General features: G+C 49.4%; 2 protein-coding genes across 3 annotated transcripts in view; both read left to right on the top strand.

The window, feature by feature from the left end:
• The first annotated feature begins 6984 nt into the window (after positions 1–6984).
• The window catches only part of GSK3A (glycogen synthase kinase 3 alpha), a 22860-nt gene continuing 13037 nt past the window's right edge, over positions 6985–16807 (top strand). The window contains exons 1-4 of one of the 2 annotated variants that reach the window (XM_081961746.1): positions 6985–7154; positions 9748–9935; positions 10029–10112; positions 15045–15155. In XM_081961746.1, the coding sequence (XP_081817872.1) occupies positions 7127–7154; positions 9748–9935; positions 10029–10112; positions 15045–15155 (411 nt within the window). In that variant the 5' untranslated portion in view covers positions 6985–7126. Of the gene's footprint in view, positions 7155–7599; positions 7906–9747; positions 9936–10028; positions 10113–15044; positions 15156–16807 lie in introns of those variants that run through there. The other variant, XM_081961747.1, reaches the window with a different exon arrangement.
• Positions 8259–16807, top strand: part of DEDD2 (death effector domain containing 2) — a 39809-nt gene continuing 31260 nt past the window's right edge. The window contains exon 1 of the mRNA XM_081961751.1: positions 8259–8268. The gene's annotated coding sequence lies outside the window, so the exon portion shown is untranslated. The remainder of the gene's footprint in view (positions 8269–16807) is intronic.

Genomic DNA, 16807 nt, shown 5'->3' with positions numbered 1-16807 from the left:
ATTCTAATGCTATACCACAGCTAGTCCTCGACTTACAACAGATAGCTTACTGATCTTTTGAAGTGACCACGGCATTGAAAAAAAGTGACTTACGGCCATTTTTCACATTTTCGACCGTTGCAGCAACTCTATAGTGGCGTGATTTACATTCGGATGCTTGACCGCTGATTTACCTTTACAACGGTTGCAGTATCCTGGGGTCGTGGGGGTCACCTTTTAGCACCTCTGTATAAGCAGAGTCAATGGGGGAAGCAGATTCATTTAACAATGGCGTTACTAGGGTTACAATTATAATCATTCACAACTGCGGCAAGAAAAATCGTAAAATGAGCAAAACTCGCTTAACAAATTTTTCACTTAACAACATCCATTTTGAGCTCAACTGTGGTCGTAAATCAAGATCTACCTCTATGCTATGCTAGGCTATACATTTCTGCAAAAGATAGAAAAAGGAATTAAAAAGAGGGTGGAAACCATCACTGAACAGCTTGTGCATATCTGAGCCCGACCTGTTAATTTTAAAAGAAGCAGGAATTGTTCAGGAAGGTTAATAAGACCAGGCTGGGGTTAGAAAAAAATGTTTTTAAAAACACCTAAGGGGACATTGAAACAAGCCCAGGCATTTTTAGTTCTCGCCTGCAAGTGCATTTAAGTTGTTTTTTCCTCTTTTAAACTCTTAATGTGACCCAAACCCTCATCACTCCTCAAGGGGTAACAGAGTAGCTGCTGGGGTTAGAATCACATTATAACAGGAGCAGGTTTAAAAAGTAGAGTCCTTTTTCTTTTGATCTTCCGTGACGGCCTTTGGCAATCTCAACACCTTTTAAGATGCGTGGACTTCAGCTCCCAAGATCCCTCAGCCAAAATTCTGGAAGTTGGAGTTTGCACATGGTAAAGTTGCTGGCTGGGGAATTCTGGGAGTTGAAGTCCGCACATCTTAAGGTTGCTGGCTGGGGAAGTCTGGGAGTTTAAGTCTGCATGATCTTAAAGTTGTTGGCTGGGGAATTCTGGGAATTGAAGTTCACACATTTAACAGTAGCTGAGGTTTGGAAACACTATTCCAGGAGATTGTCCACTATCAGGGTATCTACTTTTCCTGGTTTGATTGCCAAGTGCCTGACCAACCTATCTGGTTCACATTGATGGGAAACACCGACTGGAGAACACTTTGAGGCCTGGCTCCTAAATCCAGATGTGTTGGGAAAGGCTGTTCTCCCCCCCCCCAATCAATTCTCTGCAGGGAGGCATATTTTGCTCTGGCACAGAAATATGCCAGGTTCCACATTTCCAGAGATCAAAGACATTTTTTGTTAGACGGTTTTAGAGAGCCAAGCTCTGCTTTGAGATATAGCCCTGTTCCAAAGCAAAACTTGTCTGGGCAAGCGTAGAAACATTTTAGACTACAGTAATTGTGGATCAGACAAACACACCCAGTTTGCTAATTATATTAGATCCTAGAACTGTATGTGGAGATCCTCTCAGGAGGTTGATTAAGCAAAGGAAATTGAAAGTCAGGAAATAGTGCTTTGCATAATGTCAATGCTACTTTCGTGTAGTGGTTAAGGCAGGGGATGGCAACCTGCAGCTCTGGAGCCATATGTGGCTCATTCATCCTTCTGTTACAGCTCCCTGTTGCCGGTCGGCTCCACAATTGATAGGGCTTTTGGTTAGGACAGGTAGAGGAAAAAGGACGCCACACTAAGAGACTCTATGGTGGGGGAAACCGGGCTTCTGTTCAGCAGGGGAAAAAGGATGCTGCGCTAGGAGCTAAGATTCCCTTTTGCCAAGCAAAGTAATTGGGGAAGCCAGATTCACTTAACAACCGTGTTACCCACGTCACGACTGCAATGGTTCATTTCACACAACAGTGGCAAGAAAGGTGATAAAAGGGGGCAAAACTCACTCAACGATCTTGTTTAGCAACATAAATTTTGGGCTCAACTGTGGTCGTAACTCGAGGGCATGAACCCTGAACCAACCTTCCTTACCCAGCACACCTAGGGAGGTTGGACTTGCAACTCTTAGGTGCAAAATCTGGGACTTTTCCCCGAACGACCGATCTGCGGCGTGCCAAATTAAGAAAGGCTGACATAGACATAGATATACCCAAAGGAGGTCAAAATGCTTAGCTTTGTGTCCAAAAGTCAGTCAGCTCTGTAATTACTAGAACAAAGGGTAGAAGGTTGGAGAAATCAGCACTTTAGCCTAACTCATGAGCTTCTGATTGGCAGTAAGAGCCAGGTCCATTTGGTGCTGACCATTTACTTTGACCCGTTCTCCACCAGTTGTTAATAGCAGAAAGTTAGAGGCTTAAGACTCAATGTTAGACTTGTTGGACTTTGGATGGAATCAGACAATTCTTACGTGGTTTTCAGTCAAGTCCAGCTCAAAATCTACCCTGCAACGTTCACAAATACATGCACCCAAAATTTGATCCTGTGACTGTGGGGAGGCTGGGGCAGCCGTAGGTGCTGTTATGGCCCGCCAGCAGTCAGCAGAGCTGGCAGCAGATTCGGATAGGGAGGAGGTTGGGGAGGAAGATGGGCCAGTCCTGGAGTCTGGGGAGGAATCTGATGAGGGCTCTGTGTCGGGGGCAGAGAGGGGGCCAGGGCCGTATGCCAGTTATCAGCTGCCTTCAGAGTTGGAGATCAGTGAGGCAGACGAACAGCTGGAGCCTGTTCCCAGTGTGCGCATGCGCAGAGTTGCCAGACGAAGGGAACAGCTAAAGAACAAGGGTTGACATGGGAGTAAGGCCACAGGTGGACGGTGAATGGCCCCTCCCATAGGGAATAAAAGAGGAGCGAAAGGGGAGTGGAGTTTGCAGGAGACCATTAGTTCATTCCTGCATTCTTGTCAAGTATTGCGGCGTCTGAAAGATATCGGCCTGGCCACTCTCCAAGCCTGATAAAGGTCGGTCATTGTGAACTATCTTGAAAGACTGAGGGAGAGGAAAGACTTCGCTGGAGAGGAATTCACTGTCAATCAAATCAAAGGGGTTTATCGGGACGAGGACTCGGCTTGGTGCTGCTGGGGAAGCCTAGGTCAGAAGAGTAGATCTGTAGAGATTCTTAGTCATCCAGTTGTCCCAAAGATGCTCTTTCACGAGGCAACTGGCCTTTCTTGTTTTTTTTCTTTTGAAGACGTTTTGCTTCTCATCCAAGAAGCTTCCTCAGCTCTGACAGGACTTCCCCGCTGTCCTGTCAGAGCTGAGGAAGCCTCTTCTTGGATGAGAAGCAAAATGTTCGCTTGTGTAATGGATAGGCGCACGCAGGCTTAAAGGTAACAACAGCTCTTTATTAAGTACAACAAGTGAGAACAATCCAGCGAAGGTTGAGTCGGACAGCAGCCCTTTTATAGGGAGCTGTCAGACCCTTCGACCAATAGGATGAAACCTCTGTTCCCGCCGGAACAGTGGACCTTGGTGGAAACCACTGTAGTTAGAGCAAGGATCTAACGCCAAACGTCTTCAAACAAAACAACAACAACAACCAAGGAAGTCTGAAAAAGCACCTTTGGGACTACCCGATAGGTCGTTTTCAACACGGCCCTAATGTTTATTCCAGGGATCCGTTTTCAGCCATTTTAATCAGTGGCTGGTTCTGGGAGTTGCCAAGAAGGACCTTGGCATATTCAGGTAGCCCACCTTGGCCTTGCCTTAAGAAACGGGGTGCATGCCAACGTATGTATGTTGTATACATACTGCACTGTACGTAGAAAGCATTGTTCTTTCCAATGTTCCAACTGCCCCCTAGTGGATCCCACGCAGGAGTATTGCCCCCCCCCCCGAAAAAAAAAACTTTTAAACAATGTTTTCCAACCTCAGCAAGGTTAAAACATGCAGAATTCAACTCCCAGAATTCCCCAGCCAGCTGCTGCTGGCTGGGGAATTCTGGGAGTTGAATTCTGCATGTTTTAACCTTGCTGAGGTTGGAAAAGACTGCTTTCAACAAACATAGATCTTACGGATAACTTGAGAGAAACTGATTTGCGCCAAAGTGGAAAGTCGGGAAAGCCTTGCGTTTTCCCTGACCGCCGCCGCCGAGCGAGATTTCACAGCGGTTGCCTTCAGCTCAACCTGCTAAGCCATGGCTTGCCCAATTAAAGTTAATAGCAAGTTCGTGCACTATGCTAAACCGCAAATAGCTGAAAAACCACACTGCAGCTTAGACAATTATGCAATGCCAGCAATTATTGGGGGGGGGGGGGGGACAAAACAAAACACCACCACCACCACCTGGGATCGCACATCCCTGGCTCTAAAAAGGATTGCTTCTTTTCTCTCTCCCCCCCCCCCCCAAAAAAAAACACCTCCTTGGAAACTTTTTAAAATGTGTAGACTTCAACTCCGGCTGAGGAATTCTGGGAGTTGAAGTCCATAGGTCTTAAATGTTCCTGAGTTTGGGGAAAAAAACCCCCCCGCAACTCTAACTCTTTGGCTCTTCTGCCTCCAAGAATGGAGGTCATCTAAGGACTTTTCCTGACTGACTCACTCGTGTGATACTATGTGTAGCTTTCCAGATGTCGGAAGTGGGAATCTCATTCCCCACGCTTTATATATGTCCAGTCAAGAACCAAAAGGGACGCGATGGCTCAGTGGCTAAGACGCTGAGCTTGTCGGTCAGAAAGGTCGGCGGTTCAAATCCCCAGCGCCGCGTAACGGAGGGAGCTCCCGTGACTTGTCCCAGCTTCTGCCAACCTAGCAGCTCGAAAGCATGTTAAAAAATGCAAGTAGAAAAATAGGAACCACCTTTGGTGGGAAGGGAGCAGCGTTCTGTGAGCCTTCGGCGTTGAGTCATGCCGGCCACATGACCACGGAGAGTCTTCGGACAGCGCTGGCTCTTCGGCTTTGAAATGGAGATGAGCACCGCCCCCTAGAGTCGGGAACGACTAGCGCATATGTACGAGGGGAACCTTTACCTTAGTCAAGAACCAGCCCAAAGGTCAATGCAATGAAGTTCTAAGGAATGCACGCCCTGGCACAGTAGCCTAGAGTTTTCTTATTTGTGTCAGGAAAACCTAGACACAAGCGTTGATTTATACACCAAATGCAGGGCGGTTTTTATAACACGCCTAACCTGGTTATTAATTTCCCCCTTTTCTGAGTTTGCACAATACAGTTCCTTAGTTTCTTCACTAATCATAGCCTCCTCCCCCCTCCCTTTCACCTCTCCCACATCTGTGGCATGGCCACACAGGTGATCTTTCTTTCCTTGAAAGAGCAGCTCAGGTCCCTCTTTTGTATGTGATTGTTTACCTGGAAAGGCGCGAGCTGCATTTCAGGAAATGTTGTTTAAGAAAATAACCCTCCCAGCAAATATGCTTTGCAAACAATTTGGCAGGCCAAAACAAATCGACTGAAATGTAAACCGGGAAAGGGTGAAATCTGGTCCTCCTTTAGGTGTGGAAGGAAGATGGGGCACATAGGGGCCAGTGTCTCGATCCACCTCACAGGGTTGTTGTACGGGGAAAGGAGGCAATGAGAGTATAGCTAGAGTTATACTTCGACGGCTGGGAAATTCTGGGAGTTGAAGTTCACCCCTTTTAAAATTGAGAAGCACCGAGTTAGGATGATAACCAGGAATTGGAATATTCTTTATTGACCAAGTGTGATCAGACACACAAGGAATTTGTCTCCGGTCCATAAGTTCTGTTAACATTCGAACAGCAAAAAATGATATAGATCGTAAATCATAAGATACAAATAACCCAGATTAAATCAAATTCCCAATTCCTCTATGAAATATAATGATTGATACACAACCCCGCATTGCGAAAAAATCAGGTGGAACAACAGCTGATGACCTCCTTCAATCGGTCCACCATAGGAAGTGTCCTCACATATTGTATTACAGTATGGTATGCTGGTTTAACAGCTGCGGACAGGAAGGCACTACAGAGAGTGATCAATTCGGCACAAGAAACCACTGGTTGCCCTCTGACACCACTGGATGACATTGCCAGATCTCGCTGCTTTAGCAGAGTAAGGAAGATACTCAGAGATGATTCACACCCTGGTCAGTGTCTCTTCACACTTCTACCATCGGGCAGAAGACATCAAAGCATAGCCAGCCGAATGAATAAGTTTTAAAATAGTTTCTATCCTTGTGGCTGTCAGACTCTTAAACACAACCACAATCACTCCACGCACACGCGGAAACATATGACAAGCTTTTCTTTCTTTCTTTTCCCTAATTACTTGCACAGGGATTATTCGTTATACTATTTATGTTGTTTGTATTTTTTCTCATGGATTGCACCAGCAAGGCTAAAACCAATTTCGCTGAATGCATGATATACAATGACAATAAAGGCTATACTGTATGCCAGGGGTGTCCAAACTTGGAACTTTTAAGACTTGTGGACTTCAACTCCCAGAATTCCCCAGCATGGGAGTTGAAGTCCACAAGTCTTAAAAGTTCCCAAGTTTGGACCCCTGCTGTATGCTATTGCATTGCCATCTACTACTTCCCTGGATTCTTGCAAAATAAAGCGAGGAAAGGCTATATATTGCCTCGCCTTCCGTTTGGTGGACGAATATTTTAAACATCCAAATGCATAACATGGCTGGTTGCTATTGATCCTTCAAGCAAACAATTTCGGGACAAAACAGCCCGCTCGCTTAGGAAGTTTGGCCGCAGTTTTAGCAGGGCTAATAGAGAAGGCTGCGATTTCTGACTCCCAGGCGCCTTTTATCCCGCAGCGCAAACTACAACTTCCACAAGTCCTTTCGAGGGCAGAGCGGTGCATGACGGGAAGCGTGTCGGGCCTTCACTGAAGGTCGCCTGAGCCTCCTGACGGCTCTTGGGCCCGAGGCATCGACCGCCTGGTTGGGTATCCGCGCTTCTCGTCTGCAGTGTCGGGGGGGGACGAAGGGTTTCGTGAGTCCTCGGTGCTTCGGCAGGCCCAAGGCCCCTCACCCTGACAACGGCTTTTTCCCCCCTCGCAATGCACTATGGGAGCCGTAGTCCGCCGCGGTTAGTCCCCGCCCGCTCCCCCTCGGCCGAGTCACGGGGTCCGCGCAAAGCACTTCGGGAAAAGCAGTGCCGAAGTCCCGCAAGTTTTCTCTCTCCGCGCATCGCGCCACAGCCTGACAGCCCTCAGGGCGGATCCCTTTGAGACTGGGCTAATGGATAAGAAATGGCGGTGGGAAAAAGGTTAAGTCTCTTGGCTTTTTCTTCAGGCGGCTGAGCGCTCGCCTCGCCTCTCTATCGCACCTCACGATTGCTTTTTCCTGCTCTGGTTTGGGAGGAGCCGAACTCCAATCTTTTCCCCTTGCCTCTTGCGCGATAGGCCGACCAGGCTCCGCGCGAGGGATGCCGGGAAGCGCAGTCTCCCTCCCGTCAAGTCCGTATTACGCGCTATGCAGAGCAGGACTCCATTTCCCACGCTCCCTCGCTTCGGCTCCTAGGCGCACCGGGGCTTGTAGTCCCGAGCCCGGCCGGCTGCAGAAGGGCTGCGGAATGAGAGGACTCTCCGTCCCAGCGCGCTTTTCGGCCGCCGCGCTTACGGCCATCGCCCGCGCGACGCCTTCTGGGAAATCGAGTTCTCCCTTCCGTAACCGCTAAGTAGGCGGGCCGCGGCCGAGACTCCATTTCCCGTCGGCTCTTGCAACAGGGCCGGGCAGGGCCGGCTCCCGAGCCGCCTCAGACGGAGCCAGCCAGCGCGCCCCCCCCTCCCTTTTCCCCGGTGTCGGCCTCACCATGAGCAGCGGCAGCGCCGGTTCTTCCCGGCCCCGAACGAGCTCCTTCGCAGACCCGTCCGGAGGGGCTCCCGCCACGGCCCCCACCGCGCCCGGCCCGACCTCGGGAGCAGCGCCGGGGGGCAAACCCGGGGGGGCTGCCGGGCCTGGGCCGGGGGGAGGCGGGACCAGCTCGACGGTCGCCTTCCCGGGGCTCAAGCTGGGGCGTAAGTTTGGGGCCGGGCGGGGCGGGGAATGAATGGGCAGGCGCGGCCGGGGGAGCCACACAAAGGAGAAGCGCCGAGGGGGCTTGAGGGGGGCGGGAGGGCCACGAGGGGCGGGGGAGCGGAGGGGGGCGGTAGCGCTGCGGGAAGGGGAAGCCTGGGCAGGGGGCGGAGGGGGGGGACCCCGGGGAGGGGAGATCCTGCGATCCTCATCTGCCCCCCTGGGGAAACGGGAATTGGGGCTGGGGGCTGAGGGCGAGGAGGGGGCAAGGAGCAGGTGGGGAGGGCAGCTCCTCGGGTGGGCGCGGGAGGGGGCTTCGCCGTTGGGGAGGCGGGGGGGAGGAGGCTCTGGGGAGGGGAGATCCTGTGACCCTCACCTGCTTCTCTGGGGCAGCGGGAATTGGGTCTGGGGGCTCAGGGGGAGGAGGGGGGGCAAGGAGCAGGTGGGGAAGGGGCGAGGATGTCCCTCGGGTGGGTGGGTGGGGGGCATTGCCGTTGGGGATGAGAGGGGCGGTGGGTGAGGGGGGGGGAAGGAGAGGCAGGCTGGGTTCGCCCAAGGTGAGCCCTTCCCGGGTCGAGGTCCTCCCCTGGCCGCACCGGGGCTTGGAGGAAGAAGCTATCTGAGGTCAGCATCTGGACGAGGGCTCCAGAATTACTCCGGTGACGTTAGGATGAAATCGGGGGGGGGGGGAGATCAGGCCAGGGGAGCCCGAGGTGGGCTTGCTTTCCTTGGGGCTGCTGCCAGCTGCTCCCTCCCTTCCTCCAGGCACATCTTCCCTTTGGATGGAGCTCCATTTGGCCTCCGCTTGCAGGGAAGAGTGTTGCCCCCCCTCCTCCTCCCGGTGGTCTTGGGCTACCGGCTTTTGCCCTGCTGGATCCGAAGGAGAGACTGATGGAAAAGGGAGAGAAAAGGGCCTGGCAAGGGATGGCAGCCCATGGGTGGGGGTGGGGGTGGGTCAGGCGAGGGGTGAAGGTGTTTAGTGAGAAACTCACCAAGGATGCAAGTCCTAGCAGGAAAAGCGGGTGAGGCAGGCAGGAGGATAAAGCCCATGATGGTGAGTGCCAGCTCTTTTGGGGGAAAAAAACAACAAAAAAAGAAAGAAGAAATGCATTCCCCCCCCTCCCCGAAAAAACCCCTTTGTCCTGGTCTTCTCCCTGGTTATTCACCTGAAATGTTTCTTATGACATGTCCCTGTTTGGTACCAATCAGCCGGCCGTCCCACCTTAAAAGGGCAAGCTTGCTACTACAGCATCTTCAAGGTGCTCCTTCCTGGTGTTCAAGCATGCCAGGAATTGGGGTGTGATGTGTTTTGTAGGAACCTGGATAGTCTTAGGGTAGAGTTGGAGTTTGGGGCTAAGGATGAACCAGCTTGGGTTTTTCTTAAAAAAAAAATTACTATGATTCCATCACACAGGCAGATGTTCAGACTGAGTTTGGTATTTTTGTCCACCTATCAAATCCTTCCTTGGAATAGCCAGATGTAGATGTTTTGAAGGTGTTAACAGATATTATCGCGGGATATCAGTTGTTCCGAGGAAAGTTGCCTTTGGCAATTGACAGGTGGGGATTTTGTCAATGCCGATGGTGTTCCAGGAGTGATCCCGGTTGTTTTGGAATCGCACCCAAGGCGCTTATTGGTATTAATGTGGGTTTGGCAAAGATCATCTTTTTAATTGGGACTGGAAATGTTTTCAGGGCGTTAATGGTTGAGATTGGGAACCATTAACCAAGGATTGGGAAAGGCCGAGAAAGACATTTGGTGAGTTCAAATTAGGCCGCTTGGACTAAATCAGACTTTTGTCCTGTCTGAATCATCCGGATTTGACCGTCATTCCTCTTTTCAGGAGATAGTAGCAAAGTGACCACGGTGGTGGCCACACCTGGCCAGGGTCCTGACCGCCCTCAAGAAGTCTCGTATTCCGATATCAAAGTGATCGGCAATGGGTCCTTTGGCGTTGTCTACCAAGCCCGATTAGCAGACTCTGGCGAGCTGGTGGCTATCAAGAAAGTATTACAAGATAAACGTTTCAAGGTCAGATGAGAAGGAAAAGGGGACTGGTCCATCCTGCTAGTTTTTAACCACCGAGATCCCCCGCCTCATTTTTCATCTCTCTTGTTACTTTAGAACCGGGAGCTGCAGATCATGCGGAAGCTGGATCACTGCAATATTGTCCGCCTGCGATATTTCTTCTACTCGAGCGGAGAAAAGGTGAGGGAAAGCTGGAAAAAGAGAAAAGAGGGCACGGCGTAGAAAAGTGACAGGGCTTGTTTTCTCCTCTTCTTGTGCTTTTAAGCAGGGGTCTCCAACCTTGGTACCTTTAAGACTTATGGAGTTCGACTCCCAGAATTCCTTTGCCGGCTGAGAAATTCTGGGAGTTGAAGTCCACAAGTCTTAAAATTGCCAAGGTTGGAGACCCCTGCTTTTGAGGGTCTGCCTCGGATTTGCATTTTGTCCCCTTTGCATTTTTGATTGAAACTCCTATAATCCCTTTATACAATATGCTGTCTCTATACTGTAAGGCAGATCTTTTAAGATTCGTGCTGGCTGAGGAATTCTGGGAGTTGAAGTCCACAAGTCTTAAAGTTGCCAAGGTCGAAGAGCCTTGTAAGTAGGGCATGGAAATGAATCCCAGGCATGTTTCCTGACTTGATTGCAGAAATCCAGGTTAACACTCGATGCCCCTTCATGTTCACAAAGGATATCCTTTGTACTTCCTATCCCACTCTTCCTTGAAACAGATGAGGAATGCAGATAGTCCTCGACTTACAACGCTTTGCTTAGTGATCGTTCAGATTATAACAGCACTGTAAATGTGACTTGTTTCTCACACAACTGTTGCAGTATCCCCATAGACAGATGATCAGAATTCAAGAGGCTTGGTAACTGATTCATGTTCACGACAGTTGCAGTATCCTGGACCATTTTTCCGACTGTCTCACCATCAAAGTCAATGGGGAAACCAGAATCACTTAACAACCTTGTTACTAACAACAGCTGCAGTGATTCACTTATTAACTGTGGCAAGAAAGGTCATAAAATGGGGCAAAGCTCACTTAGCAACCGTCTCACTTAGCAACATAAATGTTGGTCTCAATTGTGGTCGTATATTGAGAGCTAACCTGTAGTGTACAAGGTTTTGGGAGGGAAAAACCGCAAATAATTTATTTCCTTCCGTCTCCGGATCTTCATTCTTGGTGGATACAGCCTCCACAGAAGGAAGCATCTCACTGTGTTTATTGCATACGTTTATTGAAATCATAGTTTGAAAAAAAATGTCCGTTTAATATACTTCTCAGCTCCAGGATGGGTAGTTAAGAGATCCTTACTGTTGATCGACACAGTTTCCCCAAGTAATGTAAGCATAGAGGTTATCTGGATCAGTAATCAGATTGTTACCCAAAATGGCCTTGTAGCTTTACGAAGATTTCTCAATGTGAAAAGTCTAGCAAGATAAATAATAGGGGGGAAATATGGCAATTCGACAGGCTGTAGTAGGGAGAAACTTTTATTATTATCATTTGTCATGAAAAGATCATTTTCTGGAGAGATTCCATTCCAACAGCTTTGGTTGAGCTGGCTTTTGATGCCTGCACTGCCTGTCCAAAGTATTCTCCTAATACTTCCAGTCTGCTCTTTTCTCCAATTTTACCCACACGATAGCCTTGTGAGACAGATTAAGATGGATAGTTGTTGTCTGATCTCCTGGTTATGCTGCGGTTTGTTTGATCCTGTCTTAAGGCATTGCATGGACCCAAGGGCTAAGTATGTCAAAGTTATCCAATGAGTTTGAAAACCAAATAAGAGTTGAAACCTGCCTGCAGTTCAAGTGATCCCCCATTCTGATAGCCCCAAAAGGAACTTGAACATGGATGAATAGGATTTATGTGATGAATCTACGGTCCAGGTTAATACTGTCCAGGTGACCCTTTGAGAGCTGCACGCAACAAAATTCCGTTTTCATGCATGCTGATTAGTGTCCATTCAAAGTGACAATAACGTTCTTCTAGGTCTAATTCAGGGGTGTCCAAACTTGGGAACTTTAAGACTTGTGGACTTCAACTCCCAGAATTCCCCAGCCAGCTGGCTGGGGAATTCTGGGAGTTGAAGTCCACAAGTCTTAAAGTTCCCAAGTTTGGACACCCCTGGTCTAATTGTTAAGGACAGGTAATCCTCGACTTAGGACCACAATTGAGCCCAACACTTCTGTTGCTAACCGAGACGTTTGTTACGTGAGTTTTGCCCCATTTTACAACCTTGCTTGCCACGGTTGTTAAGTGGATCGCTGCAAGTGGTAAGTTAGGGACTCGGTTTTTCAGTGAATCCAGCTTCCTCGTTGACTTTGCTTCTCAGAAGATCGCAAAAGGGGATCACATGACCCTGGGATCCCACCACGGTCCTAAATATGAACCAGTTGCCAAGCACCTGAATGTTGGACACACACTCATGGGGAGGCGGCAAAGGTCGTAAGTGTTAAAAAAACAACAACCACAAGCCACACTTTTTTCCAGTGCCGTTGTAACTTTGAACGGTCACTTAACAAAACGTAAGTCAAGGACTGCCTGTATGTTGTATTCTAGCCTTGCTCTATCCAAAACCTTGCCCGATCTTGAGAAATTCTTACCCATCAGCTTAGAAAAGTAAAAGCTGGGAGCAGGGCTGAAATGCTCTGAGGTCTGCGACCGGTTTGCTTGGCGTGTACATCGGTGGTGGGTTCCGGATCCCGTTCCAACCGGTACGGCGCGTGCATGCGTCGTACCTACCATTGACGCCTCCGCAAAGCCTCCGCGATGCTTCAGCTTCTCGGCAGAGCGTCGCACAGGTGCTGTACGGTAAGGAGCTCGGGCAGGCTGGCGGGTGGGCCCTCTGGAGCACCGTACCGGAACGGTACCCGGTGCTCCGGGCAGGCTCTGGTACGCCCGTACCGGGGCGTAACGCCTGCAACCCACCACTGGTGTGCATGCGCACCAAACACATGCTTTGCAGCAGGCGCACCACAGGTGCGAAAAAGCCTTTTCTGAGTCTGCAAACGTAAGTAGAACAGTGTGTGTGTCGGGGGGGGGGGGAAACAGCTGTGTTGCACAATTTCGATTCACTAGAAAGACGGATTGCTTGCTTTCTAGCGAATATAAATAGCTCGGCACAGCTGATCGTCGCACATCTTCAGTGGTGTCTTTCGTGACCTGATGGGCAAATCTACACATGCAGGTTCTTAAATTTGGGTCTGTAAGGGATGCTGAAATAATGAAGCTGCATAATGAAGAGGTGCTTCATTCTCCTCTTTGGTTTCAAACCTTTGTGGTTTAGCCGTGGGGCTCCCGACCTTTTCAGGGACTGGTTCCGCGGAGAGAGGTTTTTCCGTGGACTGGAAGGTCTGTGGTTTTGTGTGCTGCCTGCATCCCGCAGATGGGGCTTTGCTTGTTTGCATGGCCCCAAGTTCTGATGTGCTGCGGCCCGATGTCGGTGCACGGACCAGGGGTTGGGGAACCCCTGCTTTAGCCAATGCGTCATCTGAGGCAAGACTCTAGAGTTCAGCTGCAAGCTGTGTCTTTGTTGTTGGAGCCGAATCCCAAAATAATTAAAGATACACTATATTGCCAAAAGTATTCACTCACCCATCCAAATAAGAATCAGGCGTTCCAATCACTTCCATGGCCACAGGGGTATAAAATCAAGTCCCTAGGCATGCAGGCTGTTGGTACAAACATTGGTGAAAGAATGGGTGGCTCTCAGGAGCTCAGTGAATTCCAGCGTGGAACTGGGATAGGATGCCACCTGGGCAACAAATCCAGTCGTGAAATTCCCTCGCTCCTAAATATTCCACAGTCAACTGTCAGCTGTATTATAAGAACGTGGAAGTGTTTGGGAACGACAGCAACTCAGCCACAAAGTGGTAGGCCACGTAAACTCATCCCAACATCAGTGTGCGACCTCACAAATGCGCTTCTGGAAGAATGGTCAAAAAGTCCCATCAACACACTCCTGAACCTTGTGCACAGCCTTCCCAGAAGAGCTGAAGCTGTTATAGCTGCCAAGGGTGGACTGAGGTCATATTGAACCCTATGGATTAGGAATGGGATGTCACTTACGGTAACTTCATATGCGAGGAAAGGCAGGTGAGCGAATACTTTTGGCAATATAGTGTAGTAATAATAGGATGCCTCTGAGCACAAAACCTCAAGAATTACAGGGAAGGAAGCCGCAACTGCGCTGTCTGCAACTGGGATTTCGAACTACTGAGAGGGTGAAAAGGCAGAGCATTTCTCATTTTATAAATGAGGCATGTTTTATCTCTGCATGTTTAGACCGCAGCTACCAGGCAGGGTAGAATCTTTCCTTATTGAAGCGGCAGCGCTAAGAAGATGGAGGCTTCCATCACAGACGAGGGACACTTTTTATGTGTTTGTATGATATTTACAGGGACGCGGTGGCTTAAGATGCTGAGCTTGTCGATCAGAAAGGTCGGCAGCTCAGCGGTTCAAATCCCTTGCGCCGCGTAACGGAGTGAGCTCCCGTTTCTTGTCCCAGCTTCTGCCAATCTAGCAGTTTGAAAGAACGTAGAAATGCAAGTAGAAAAATAAGAATCACCTTTGGTGGGAAGGGAACAGAGTTACCTTTGGCGTTTAGTCATGCTGGCCACATGACCACGGAGACATCTTCGGACAGCACTGGCTCTTTGGCTTTGAAATGGAGATGAGCACTGCCCCCTAGAGTTGGGAACGACTAGCACATATGTGCGAGGGGAACCTTTACCTTTTTATGTTGATATTCAACTTGTTTTTTCTTGGATTCTTTTTACCTGTTGCCAGCCGCCCAGAATCGCTTGGATGAGATGGGCTGCCAGACAGATCAAATCAACAAAAATAATGTAGTCTATACTGACCTTTTTATAGCAGAGGTAGGGAATGGTGGCCCTTTTATGACTTGTGGACTTCGACTCCCAGAATTCCTGCTGGCTCAGGGATTCTGGGAGTTGAAGTCCACAAGTCATAAGAGGGCCACAGTTCTCCCACCCCTGTTTTATAAGATGCTGTGAGTTGGGGGGGAATGTGGCCCTTTTACGACTTGTGGACTTCAACTCCCAGAATTCCTGAGCCAGCATGTGATCCCCATGTGATCTCTTCTATTCGCCCTCTCTTGCAGAAGGATGAAGTTTACCTTAATTTAGTCCTTGACTATGTGCCCGAAACCGTCTATCGTGTGGCCCGCCACTTCACCAAAGCCAAACAGACTATCCCTGTCATCTATGTGAAGGTAAGTGCGTTTCTTCTCTCTCAGAACCTCTCGTACCGGCAAAGGGAGGCTTTGGTTAATTCCCAGTGCATACTAAGCTCTAAAGGAGATTGGAGTTTTAGGTTTAGCGTCATGGGAGAATCCATCCAGTTATCACCGTAGGCCCCATTCTCAAATTGTCTCTGATTCTTAACCCAATGCAAGCGGTTTCGGTCTCGAAGAACTTTGTGGACCACCTGGAGAAAACCTGTCCTTCCTCTAAAGCAGTGTTTCTCAACCTTGGCGACTTTAAGTGCTGTGGACTTCATCTCCCAGAATCCCCCAGCCAGCGGGATTCTGGGAGTTGAAGTCCACAGGACTTAAAGTCACCATGGTTGAGAAACACTGCCCTAAAGGGAGAAGGTGACCTTGAGCCAAATTGCTGAAGGCCAGTTTACAGAGACCTTACGGGACAGAGGGAAGTGAGTGGGCTGCTTCCCCACCCATTCCCGCACTTCCTTTCTGTTTTTTCCGTTCGTATCTCTCTAGGCGCCTCTTCCCACACCGCTTCACATTACAAGCAAGCCGCTGTAGCTTTGGTCCAGCAAAACGGGGTTTTAAAAACCACGGCTTGGATTGTAGGTGAAAACCAAGCCGTCGTTTGCACATTGAGGATTGGAGGGAGTTGTGGGAATCGGTTACCGTTTGCTGGTTGGGCAGGATGGGTGTCAAGACGGGGGATTTCTTGGGTGGGCGGGGGCGATGGTGGTCATGCCTTTGGGAGCGTTTTTTCCGATGATCCCTTGTTTGAGAAGGAATCCTTCACCCATAATACTGAAGTTATTCCCGTAAAATTATTTTTGCCCATCAAGCATTTATGCCTTCCATCTTCCCTGGCTATTTAATAATAATAATATGCCATTGTACTCTTGTTGTTTATTTTTAGCAGCCAGATAGACTTTTCTCTAAAATGGACCTTCTATTTATAAGTGATGGCGAACTTTCTCGACACAAAGTGCCCATGCCTGTTTGTCCGTGTGCGTGCTAGAGCACCGGAAATGGTGCGCACATGCAGCCGGTGCACGCATGCCTGTTTTTTGGTAGCTTTTGGCCAAAACAGGCATGTGCGTGCCAACCAGCTGGTCCTTGGGTTTCCGGCATGTGCAGGCGCACCAACCAGCTGGTCTCGCCCGCCAGAGAAACGAAAACCTGAAGACCAGCTGGCTGGCACGCGCATGCCTGTTTTTTCAAAAAAAAATTTTGGGGGGGGGGCAGTTTTCAGGCCATTTTACAGTGCTCCAGCGCCCACGAAGACAAGCTAGCTGGCGTGCATGTGCCTGCCAGAAATCGGAAGAGCAGCTGGCTGAAAAACGGGCCATTTTTTCGGGCACTCTGAAAATTGATCTGAAAATTGGCCTGAAAAGCAGCCTGGGTTTTGGCTGTTTTCCGGTGCTCCGACACCAGAGAAAACCGGCTGGCCAGTGCATATGTGCATGCTGGAAATCAGAAGGGCCCTCGCATGCCACAGGTTCGCCATCATGGTTACAAGGCATGGATTCAGTATGACTGTTGTTGCCCACTGACTGTTTGGGTTTTTTACGTTGTGCGTGGAAGAAGCTTGACTGGGTTCAAATCAAAAGTCCCTTGATTTTCAATCCAGTTAATTGTTAGAGGGCTCCGCCTGGATGCAACGT

Source organism: Natrix helvetica (genome assembly GCF_964273705.1).
Source record: "Natrix helvetica genome assembly, chromosome: 9".
Classification (NCBI taxonomy): Eukaryota; Metazoa; Chordata; class Lepidosauria; order Squamata; family Natricidae; genus Natrix; species Natrix helvetica.
Note: the sequence above shows the minus strand (reverse complement) of the source record. Positions and strands in the feature narration are given on the sequence as shown.